Source organism: Terrapene carolina, unplaced genomic scaffold, assembly GCF_002925995.2.
Source record: "Terrapene carolina triunguis isolate 2854851 unplaced genomic scaffold, T_m_triunguis-2.0 Scaffold17, whole genome shotgun sequence".
NCBI classification, from domain to species: domain Eukaryota; kingdom Metazoa; phylum Chordata; order Testudines; family Emydidae; genus Terrapene; species Terrapene triunguis.
In genome coordinates, this window is record NW_020664368.1 from 9,560,275 (window position 1) to 9,572,279 (window position 12,005).

Below are 12,005 nucleotides of genomic sequence, written 5' to 3' on the forward strand. Positions count from 1 at the left end.
TTAAAACCACTACAGGTGATTAGGCTGTGTACTTAAACTCTGAAACCATGTACACTGTTCAAGAAATTAAATGAGGGTCTTGAAATTTTTTAGCTTTACAATCAGTATACAAATCAATACATTGAACTATTAGCTAAACATGTTGTACAGATACTCAGCTTCATGCTGAGGAATGAAATGGAAAAGACGGTTACTCACCGTTGTAACTGTTGTTCTTCGAGATGTGTTGCTCATATCCATTCCAGTTAGGTGTGCGCGCGCCGCGTGCACGATCGTCGGAAAACTTTTACCCTAGCAACAACCGGTGGGTCGGCTGTGAGGCCCCCTGGAGTGGCGCCCTCATGGCGCTGGATATATACCGCAGCCGACCCAGCGCCCCCTCAGTTCCTTCTTGCCGGCTACTCCGACAGTGGGGAAGGGGGGCGGGTTTGGAATGGATATGAGCAACACATCTCGAAGAACAACAGTTACAACGGTGAGTAACCGTCTTTTCTTCTTCGAGTGCTTGCTCATATCCATTCCAGTTAGGTGACTCCCAAGCCCCACCTAGGTGGCGGGGTCGGAGTGAGACATTGCTGTGTGCAGAACCGCTGACCCAAAAGCAGCATCGTCTCTGGATTGTTGCACCAGCGCATAGTGAGCAGCGAATGTGTGTACCGAAGACCACACTGCAGCTCTACAAATGTCCTGGATCGGGACTTGAGCCAGGAAGGCAGTCGAGGAGGCCTGGGCCCTCGTGGAATGAGCGGTGAGGCGTGGCGTCGGTACACCGGCCAGGTCGTAGCAAGCACGAATACAGGACGTGATCCAAGAGGACAGGCACTGTGAAGAGACCGGTGAGCCTTTCATCCGGTCAGCCACCGAAACGAAGAGTTGCGTTGTCTTCCTAAATGGCTTTGTACTGTCGATATAGAAAGCCAGGGCCCTGCGTATGTCCAAAGAATGCAAACGCTGGTCGTGACGAATAGCGTGTGGTTTCGGATGGAAGACCGGGAGAAATATATCCTGGTTCACGTGGAAAGGTGAAACCACCTTCAGAAGAAAGGCAGGGTGGGGGCGAAGCTGCACCTTGTTCTTGTGGAACACCGTGTATGGGGGCTCGGACGTCAGCGCTCTGAGTTCAGAAACACGCCGTGCTGAGGTGATGGCTACGAGGAAGGCTGTCTTCCAGGATAAGTACAGGAGTGAACAGGTCGCCAATGGTTCAAACGGAGGCCCTGTGAGCCTGGAGAGAACGAGGTTGAGGTCCCACGTCGGAACCGGCTGCCGTTGCTGTGGGTACAGCCGGTCTAAGCCCTTGAGGAATCTAACGACCATCGGGTTAGAGAAGACCGAGGACGTGAGTTCTCCTGGGTGGAAAGCCGAAATAGCGGCGAGGTGAACCCTGATTGAAGATATCGCCAAGCCCTGCTGTCTTAGGGACAGGAGATATTCCAGTATGAGAGGGATAGGTGCCTGCAAGGGGGACGTAGCTCGTTGCTCACACCAACAGGAGAACCGCTTCCACTTGGCTAAGTAAGTGGACCGTGTAGAGGGCTTTCTACTTCCCAGCAGGATCTGCTGGACGGACTGCGAGCATTGCCGCTCTGTCTGATTCAGCCATGGAGCATCCACGCTGTGAGGTGGCGCGATTGCAGGTCGGGGTGACACAGTCGGCCGTGGTCCTGAGAGATGAGATCCGGACTCAAGGGGAGCGTGATCGGCGCTTGAACCGACAGCTCCAACAGTGTGGTGTACCAGTGCTGCCTCGGCCAAGCAGGAGCGACTAGAATTACTCGTGCATGGTCTGTGCGGATCTTGAGCAGTACCCTGTGGACCAGCGGAAATGGAGGAAAGGCGTAGAACAGGTGGTCCTTCCACGTTAGAAGGAAGGCGTCCGACAGAGAGCCTGGAGCTCGCCCGTATAGGGAGCAGAATGCCTGGCACTTCCTGTTGGCCCGAGATGCGAACAGGTCGACCTGGGGAAATCCCCACCTCTGGAAGACGGAATAGATGATGTCCGGGCGAATTGACCACTCGTGCGTCTGGAAGGACCTGCTGAGACGGTCCGCCAGCGTATTCTGGACTCCAGGAAGGAACAATGCCGTGAGATGGATCGAGTGGGCGATGCAGAAGTCCCACAGGCAAATGGCCTCTTGGCATAGGAGCGATGAGTGGGCTCCGCCTTGCTTGTTGATGTAAAACATGGCCGTGGTGTTGTCGGTGAGGACCAACACGCAACGGCCCTGTAGGAAATTGAGGAATGCCTGGCAGGCTAGGCGCACCGCCATCAGCTCTCGGAAGTTGATGTGCAGGGCTAGTTCGGACGCGGACCACAGGCCCTGGGTATGGTGCTCCCCGAGGTGAGCGCCCCATCCTAGGGATGAAGCGTCCGTGACTAGGTGGAGGGAGGGTTGTGGGGCGTGAAAAGGCACTCCTGCACAGACCGCCGCGCGATCCAACCACCAGGTGAGGGAGGCCAAGACCGAGGACGGAACCGACACCACCATGTTCAGGTCGTCCCGGTGAGGACGGTACACCGATGATACCCAAGCCTGTAGTGGGCGAAGCCGTAGTCTGGCATGCCTGGTTACGTAGGTGCACGAGGCCATGTGACCCAACAGGGCAAGGCATGTTCTTATGATGGTAATCGGAAATGCCCCGAGTCCTTGAATGACGCTTGCGATGGTATGAAATCGGCTGTCTGGCAGAATGGCTCGGGCACGTCTGGAGTCTAGGATTGCTCCAATGAACTCTATCCTCTGGGTTGGCACTAGAGTGGACTTCTCTCTGTTGAGTAGCATGCCCAGCTCGTGGAAAGTGTGTGTCACTATGTGGACGTGAGTCTGAACTTGGTCCCTGGTGCGGCCGCGCACCAGCCAGTCGTCCAAATACGGGAACACCTGTACCCCTTGTCGACGAAGGTATGCCGCGACGACTGCCAGACACTTTGTGAACACTCTGGGAGCCGAGGACAAGCCGAAGGGAAGGACTGCAAATTGGTAGTGCACCCTGTTTACTACAAATCGCAGGAAGCGCCTGTGAGGCGGATAAATTGCTATATGGAAATATGCGTCCTTCATGTCGAGGGCGGCGAACCAGTCTCCAGGATCCAGTGAAGGAATAATGGTCCCCAATGATACCATGCGGAACTTCAACTTTACTATGAATTTGTTGAGTCCGCGCAAGTCTAAGATGGGCCGTAGACCCCCTTTCGACTTGGGGATCAGGAAGTAGAGGGAATAAAACCCCCTGCCCCTTAGCTCTGGTGGAACCTCCTCTATGGCCCCCATAGCAAGGAGCCCAAAAACCTCATTTGTAAGGAGTTGCTCGTGAGAAGGGTCCCTGAAGAGGGACGGGGAGGGGGAGTGGGGGCGAGGAAAACTGGAGGGCGTATCCCCTCTCCACCGTGCGAAGGACCCAACGGTCCGAGGTTATACGGGACCAAGCACGGTGGAAACGGGAGAGGCGATCCCGGAAGGGGGGAACCGGATCCTGGAAAGTGGCTAAGGTGCCATCCTCGACCGCACCTTCAAAAGTTTTGCCTAGGCCCTGAAGGTGGCCTAGGCTGGCCCTGGTTCTGACCGGGTTGAGGGCCGGTCGACCTTCGCCTACCGCCTCGACCCCGCCTTCTGGCAAAATCCTGTCTCGGACGAGGCGGGGGAGGGTAGAACCTCTGAGGCTGGGGCCTGAAGGGTCTGCACTGTGGCCCTGGGACATGCATCCCCAGGGAGCGCATCATTGTCCGGGAGTCTTTGAGGTTCTGGAGCCTAGAGTCCGTCTTCTCAGAAAACAGGCCCTGGCCTTCAAAGGGTAAGTCCTGCAGGGTCTGCTGTAGTTCTGGCGGCAAGCCTGACACCTGGAGCCAGGAGATTCGCCACATGGCTATACCCGAAGCCAGGGTTCTAGCGGCCGAGTCAGCTATATCTAGGGAGGCCTGTAGGGAGGTGCATGCCACCCGCTTACCCTCCTCTACTAAGGTCCCGAACTCTTCCCTTGATTCCTGGGGGACCAGTTCTTTAAACTTCCCCATTGAGGACCAGGAGTTAAAGTTATACCGGCTTAAGAGCGCCTGTTGGTTGGCCGCTCTAAGTTGAAGCCCCCCCGCCGAATACACCTTGCGTCCGAACAAATCGAAGCGCTTAGCGTCCTTCGATTTGGGCGCTGCCGCCTGCTGGCCATGGCGCTCCCGTGCATTCACTGATGACACCACCAGTGAGCACGGTTGGGGATGGGTATACAGATACTCGTAGTCCTTGGAGGGAACAAAGTACTTCCTCTCCACGCCTCTGGCCGTGGGTGGAATAGAGGCCGGGGTTTGCCAGATCGAGGTGGCATTAGCCTGTATGGTGCGAATAAGCGGTAACGCCACTCTGGATGGGGCATCCGCTGAGAGGATGTTCACCACCGGGTCGTGAACCTCCACGATCTCCTCCACCTGGAGGTCCATATTGCGCGCCACCCGGCGCAACAGGTCCTGGTGGGCCCGAAGGTCTATAGGGGGCGGGCCCATGGCGGATATACCCGCTACCACCTCATCGGGGGAGGAGGAGGAGGATGCCCCCGGTGGCAAGGGGTCCAATGGCGGATCCTGCTCCAGGTGTTCCTGGAGCTGGGCATCGCCTGCCCCCGGGTCCAGGGCCTCCGCAGGTGTGGGCACTGGAGCCTCCGTGCCCCCTGGGGGGGGGCGGGAGATGGTGGCCTCCGGGACCCTGGGCTCGGAACGTGCCAAGCGGGAGGCAGATGGCGGAGCCCCTTGCGCTTGGTGGTAGGCCCACGGAGTCCAAAAGGACCAGTGCGCAGGTCCCTGTGTAGGGTCCTCGGCCGTCTCCTGCGAATGGCCGAAGTCCGCCGAAGCCGCCTGCCCCTGAGGAGGGTAGCCCAATCTAGAGGCCCCCTCAGAGGAGCGGGATGCAGATTTCGACGGCCACGGCGGTGCCAAGCGCGATGCAACCGGCCCGGGATGGTACGGTGCCGGTCGTAGGGCGATCTGTCCCTGCGCGGTGCCGGAGAGCGGTGCCGGGATCGGGATCGGTGCCAGTAGCCCTGCCGGTGCCGCGATCCGGATCTGGAGCGGGACGACGACCGCGAAGAGACCCGGTACCGGGAGCGGCCCCTCGAGCTCGAGCGGCGCTCATACCGGTGCCGGGAGCTACGCCTCGAGTCCGATCGGTGCCAGTGATCGCGACGGTGCCGAGATGTAGAGCGGCGTCGCGAAGAGGATCTCGGCCGCGAGTACGACCGGTGCCGAGGTGATAGTCGGCGCCGGGACTCCGAGCGGCATCGGGACCTGCTCCGAGACCTGGAGCGGTGCCGAGAGTCCACGGCTGGAGATGGTGGGCGCACCAGGGCAGGCTTGCTCCTGGACTGCACTATGCGTGGAGCCACCGGTGCCTGAAGTTGCGACGGTGCCGGCTCCGTGAGGGCGATAAGGTCCCTCGCCGTCACAAATGTCTCCGGGGTGGAAGGGAGACAAGGTTCCACCACCAGCCTAGGTGGTGAAACAGTCCGCACCGGACTCAACGGCCTCGGTGCCGGAGTCGACGGTGTGGCCGCCTGCTTCTGGCGGTCCAAAGGCGGACGCGGCTCTACCCCCGGCACCGGGGGAGCCGGCGTCTTCAGGGCAGCAATGTCCTGCGCCTTGCGGGCCTTCTTATGGCCCGGAGATAGGGATCGGCGCCGAGTCCCCTGAGGCGGGCGCGGTGCCGAAGTCGGCCGGTGCCGAGAGGACTTGTCCGCAGCACCGGTCGGAGCCGCCGGGGCGCTGCGCACCGAGGCGCTCGGTGCCGGGGCTGGGCGCGCCGAGGGAGGATCCGGGCTAAGTGCAGCCTCCATTAGGAGCTGCCGAAGCCTAAAGTCCCGCTCCTTTCTTGTTCGAGGTTTGAAGGCCTTGCAGATCTGGCACTTATCTGCTTGATGGGATTCCCCGAGGCACTTCAAGCAGGAGGTGTGCGGGTCGCTCGTTGGCATAGGCTTCGCGCAGGACGCGCACGGCTTAAAGCCAGGAGCCTTGGGCATGAGCCCGGCTATGCGCCGGGGGAAAAAGGGGGGAGAACAACCCCCTTAACCCCCGCTAACAATTTACAACAAATACAAAACTAAATGAATAACTATCTAAAGGACTTTAACTACTATACACAACTATCTACAGAAATGAGAACGATAAGCTAGGGAGTGTGGAGACCAGCTATGCTGTGCTCCACAGTTCCAACGACCGTCAGGGGCGGTAAGAAGGAACTGAGGGGGCGCTGGGTCGGCTGCGGTATATATCCAGCGCCATGAGGGCGCCACTCCAGGGGGCTCCACAGCCGACCCACCGGGTGTTGCTAGGGTAAAAGTTTTCCGACGATCGTGCACGCAGCGCGCGCACACCTAACTGGAATGGATATGAGCAAGCACTCGAAGAAGAACGGATGCTTTCATCCTAACAGAAGAAACAATTTCAAAGTTGGGTATTGAAATAACATTTTCCACATTAAACTTGTCATTTAAAGCAATTGAAAGAGTTGAACTTATTGACTATGTTTAATTGTCAAGATTCACAAATTTCAACTTGGATCAAAATATTTGGTTTGAGTGTACAGCACAATCCATGCACAGTAATGGATCTGGGCTTAAGGGGCTGAAACATAACTGTGGTTTTCTTTCAGATATAATATCTGAAAACCATCTAAGCAAATAAAGTCACTTCAGGTTAAACCATGGTAATCCATGTATCTAAATCATAATGTAGCATAGACTACCTTATGAATAAACTCAATTATTGAGTAACAATAAATCACATACCTTATTATTCATAAAGGCCTTCAAACACTGTATGATCTTATGCTGACTCCTCTTCACAACTCTGTCCTGACTGAATTGATATAAAAAATTTAAGTTGTAATTACAATGTAATCATATATTACACAAAATTCACGGTTTACATAAAAGCTTCCTTACGGTTTTGTTTCAACCAGGCTTTCTAAAACATCCAGCAACAATCCCAGTCCTTCATGTCCAAAGTTTTCAACCCAACTACAAGAGAGAGAAAAAAAGACACCAGTTAAGTACATTTTTAATATCTCAGTATTTCAGATACTGAATTATTATTATGATTTGTATTATAACAACATCTAAGAGCCCCTGACATGGACCAGGACTGCCTTGTACTAGGTGCTGTGTAAACAGGGCAAGAAGACAGTCTGTCCCCCAAATTGCTTTGCATTTCAATCAGTTCTTTTGCACATGCCAAGAGCCTTCACAGATATACAACATAAAATAATAAAATTTAAACCTAAATCAAAACAAATTAACCCCAAATTCAGCAGAAATAATCCTGAAGAACTCTACTCATTCCTAGATCATTTGCAAAATAGGGATTACTGATTAGCTCAAAGAGAACATTGGTATGATGCATGCTTTTCTGAAGCTAGCCACCAAGCCCTGTTTTTTGGGAAAATAATTTTAAAATTTAAGAAATCTTCCTTAATTCAGAGTAAAAACAGTATTGTGCATTAGCTATGCAAGGTTCCAGGATCCTCAGGAAATCTCAGATTCTATCATTGTCAGTCATTCCTTTCCTTCTGCCACTTCATCAAGTTTGCAGTTCTATCCGAAATCTGAATCCATATGGGTATTTCTGAATATATTTTTAGAAAACTTTCTGAAACAATGAAAATGTTTTCTTTGGTACATAAGACAAAAAAATTAAAGGCATCATGCTCTGATAAATATTTTGGCATAGAGAATGGATTCTAATAAAATACTTATTCTTTCTCAATCCAAGCAAAGTGTGAATTAAAGAGTTTGTTACATGTTTTAAACACTCTCTCATTAGTAAATTTTTTGACTAATAAATTACTTCTGATAACATTACTAGAATTTTATCTTGAAACATAATACCATTTTCTTTTACTTCATCTGAGTAATACTCCTCTTATAGGAAGAATGCAGGCCCAGAATTTTAAGCAGAAGGCTGTTGAATTCTTTCAAACAGCAAGCACTCACTCACAAACCCAGGTTCAGCCCTATGATAGCTATGAATTCATTAGGGCTTTAGACAAGACTTATTTAACAGCTTCAGTCCCACACTTGTAATATTAACTCCTCTTACATATTAGCAACTTTATTGTAATCAAGAGTTTTCCAGAAATTGGATTAGAGACCCAGACTTCCAAATATTCATGGTATCTAACATTTTCAAGTGTGTTATGGTGACAAAACACAGAGAATGATAACAGGTATTTAGGAGAATCAAAACTTTATTTTAGAACGAAGAACAAAATTACACTAATAATACTTAATTTGTTATAGCAGTCTAGGATGATGACCCAGCAGATTATTAGATTTGAGAATACTTTCACTGCAAATTTGACAAAATGCAAAGAAAGTACCAATATGAGATTTCCAAACACAGCTATAAGGTGATTGGTCTTGTGGTCAGGTGTGCTACAGTATTCAACCCAATGTTAAAGAATCTGAAGTGCCTTCCAACATCTGAGAGGTACGAGATGTGAAACATGCAGTCAGAAATCTTAAAAGAGCAACACTCCAATACAGAAACTACAGAACCTGAACCACCAAAAAAGAAAAATCAACCTTCTGCTGCTGGCATCTGACTCAGATGATGAAAATGAACTTGCGTTGGTCCGCACTGCTTTGGATCGTTATCAAACAGAACCCATCATCAGCATGGATGCATGTCCTCTAGAACGGTGGTCATAGCATGAAGGGACATATGAATGTTTAGCGCATCTGGCACAAATATCTTGCAACACCAGCTACAACAGTGCCATGTGAACGCCCGTTCTCACTTTCAGGTGACATTGTAAACAAGAAGTGGGCAGCATTATCTCTCACAAAAGTAAACAAACTTGTTTGTCCAAGCAATTGGCTGAATAAGAAGCAGGACTGAATGGACTTGTAGGCTCTGAAGTTTTACAGTGTTTTATTTTTGAGTGCAGTTTTTTTGGTACATAATTCTACATTTATAAGTTCAACTTTCTTGATAAAGAGATTGTATTACAATACTTGTCTGAGGTGAATTGAAATACTATTTTTGTTTCTTTTTTACAGTGCAAATATTTGTAATCAAAAATATAAACTGAGTACTGTACACTTTCTATTCTGTTATAATTGAAATCAATATAATTGAAAATGTAGAAAACATCCAAAAATAGTTAAATAAATGGTATTCTATTAAACAGTGCGATTAATCATGATTATTATTTTTTAATCTCAACAGCCCTAATTAGAATTGGAAATGGTGCAGAGAAGGGCAACAAAAATGATTAAGGGTATGGAACAATTTCCATTCGAGGAGAGATTACAAAGACAGACTGCTCAGTTTAGAAAAGACAACTAAGGGAGGAGATTTTATACTGCTGTATCAATCATGACTGGCATGCAGAATAGGGCACTGTTATTTTACTCCTTCACGTCACACAGAAACAAGGGATGATTTGATTAAATTATAGGCAGCAAGTTTAAAACAAACATAAGGAAATACTTCTTCACACAACACACACTCAACCTGTAGAACTCATTCCCCTGGGAGGTAGTGTAAAGGCAAGAAGTTTAGCTGGGTTCAAAAATGAATTAGTTAAGTTCATGGAGGATAGGTCTATCAATGGCTACAAGCCAAGGTGGTCTGTGAGAATGAGAGATTTTGCAAAACAGATTGTAAGGGAAGCCTGGGTAAAGTCTGGCAATTTATGGCAAGGGGGGAGAATGTAGAACTGGTGCAGATTTAAGATTGTAGTGTACTGTCTGTCTTATAAGGTGATTGGTCTTGTGGTCAGGTGTGCGTCTGTGGATGGAGAAGTCATATTAGATGCTCTAACTTTTCATTTCCTTGGTTTTGTGATAGATAATTTCAGGCTTCGTTATAGATTAATCTCTGAAGTAGATCAAGAAGAAATAACATGTTTGTGTGACTATTAAAATGGGTTAAGGAAAGTGCGATAGTTGTGCAATCTATATATAAATTTATGAACTGTGGTTATTTTTATTAAAATCCTGTATCACTGTATGCCTCTGTGTCGGAAAGTTGGGTAGAAGAACGTGAAGGAGACAGGTGGGGAGAAAAGGTCAGAAGCGGGAGAAGGCAACTGACTCAAGTAGTAAGAGACAGACTCCATGATTCAAAGGAAAAGCTGTGTGCTCGTTGGGGATCCTGGACACACTAATGGACTGACCAAATCCCAGAGAATACTCAAGACTGCTGAGGCACAGATGGCCTATAGATGTTTTATTATTTTGTTAATATCTGTATATCTCGTGCTATCTAAATTAAAGAGTGATTAGTTTTGGAACTATTGCAAAGTCTGTGTGGTCCTGGAGGGGAAAGTGTAAACCAGAGTGCTCACAAGCTTGGGAAAGGGTGTGCTTAAGTAACTGGGAAGTCTGAGGGAGCCTAGTCAGAGCCTAGGCAGTTGGACTGCAGTATCTTAGCTCTTAGAAGTGGGTGCTAGATGGAGGAACTACACCTCAAAAGAGTACCTAAAAATCCAAAGTCACAGGCAGTGCCTGGACTCTACTCAAACACAGGAAGCTTAAATGCACACGGCCCCATCATCTTGGCCCAAAACAGCATCCTGGTGATTGACCAATGGGATTTTTTTTTTTAAACCAGGACTGTGACAAAGAGGAAGATTTGTTTAGTGGGGAGGGTGCTAGGCTGGAACTCATGAGACACTGCCACACACTTCCTGTTTGACCTTGGACAAGTCACTCAGTCTCTGTCTCAGTTCTCCATTTAGTGCTTCCTTACCTTATAGGAGTTTTGTGAGGATAAATTGGTTAAACATTGTGAGGCACTCAGCTACTATGGTAATGGGGGCCACATAAGAACTCTAGGATAAGATACTGAAAACCTGCATTGTGATACAGCTGTTACAAACCCTAATTCCCTTCCCTGGATATGCGTAAGAGAACCAGGAAAAGTTTCTGAAAGCCTGCAACACTGTGTTCTCCCTAAGGAGTTACTGCCTAAGAGCTTGTTTAAAAAGTTGAATATTTAATTTATTGCTTACATTGTATATTTGTAATAAATGTAAGAATCTGTATATTAAGCAATTGTGTAGCATTTTCTTTGAATATGAGTAGGAAACTATTAAGATTTAAATTTAGGATTTTGAATATGCTAATCCTGAAAGTTTAATTCTGTGCAATGCTTTCCGAAAAAAATTCCAAAATGAACCATGGCACATGCTTTTACAAAGGGATAACCTGAGGTGCAGTAAAAAGAGAGCAACAAGTGTTTATACATAATTTGCACTAAAAAAAAAAAAAAATCACAGCTACTCTTTTGCAAAGGAATCCAGCACTGAAATCTCTGGTCACACATGTATTGTTTTTATTTAATTACTATACAAATTATTTAAATGATTTTCCTTTCAAAAAATGGAAGTCTATTCAACTGTGCAACTAATTTTGGCAAACTGATTTTGGAAATCCACTCACCCACCCCATTCCAGTGGAAACAAATAGGAGTGGACCCCTTTAATTTTGAGTTACCACTTTCTGTTAAAGATTGATAATGCTCTCCTTTTCCTTTCTTGTCTCAGTTTTTTTTTAGTAAGTTCACTGAATATATTATTTGTAGAGTGAAGTTCATTTATATTAAAGCAATGGCTGAAGAGAATATTTAAATTAAAAAGATTAAAGCTGGTTCTTAGATATGAGCAGATATTTCTTACCATCTCAAAATCTAACATTAAGATCAGCTGTTCTCTGCTAGCTGTTTTAACATTGATTCAAATACTTTAAAAGAAACTCTTAAGATGAAACAACGCATTTAATTTAAAAAGAAAAGCGACTTACTGACAAATTCTGGAGATAAAGCACCAACAGAAAAATTTCATTTCACTATTACTCTTCCTAAAATTTAGAATAACGCAATATGTTCATCTAAAAATTGATCCTCGAACATATGACAACCTTCCTCCCAGCTGCCAATCCATCTAAAAAAAAAAAATTAACTAGCACCTTAAACTTCAGTACACAACTTCCTGCTGCACCCAAACGACCCAATACCCTAGGGT

General features: G+C 48.0%; 1 protein-coding gene across 1 annotated transcript in view; it reads right to left on the reverse strand.

Moving 5' to 3' along the window:
* LOC113406354 (protein diaphanous homolog 3-like) overlaps positions 1-6,835 on the reverse strand; it is a 310,574-nt gene extending 303,739 nt beyond the window's left edge. The window contains exon 1 of the mRNA XM_029910781.1: positions 6,766-6,835. Coding sequence (XP_029766641.1) covers positions 6,766-6,777 — 12 coding nt within the window. The 5' untranslated portion in view covers positions 6,778-6,835. The remainder of the gene's footprint in view (positions 1-6,765) is intronic.
* Positions 6,836-12,005: the final 5,170 nt, after the last annotated feature.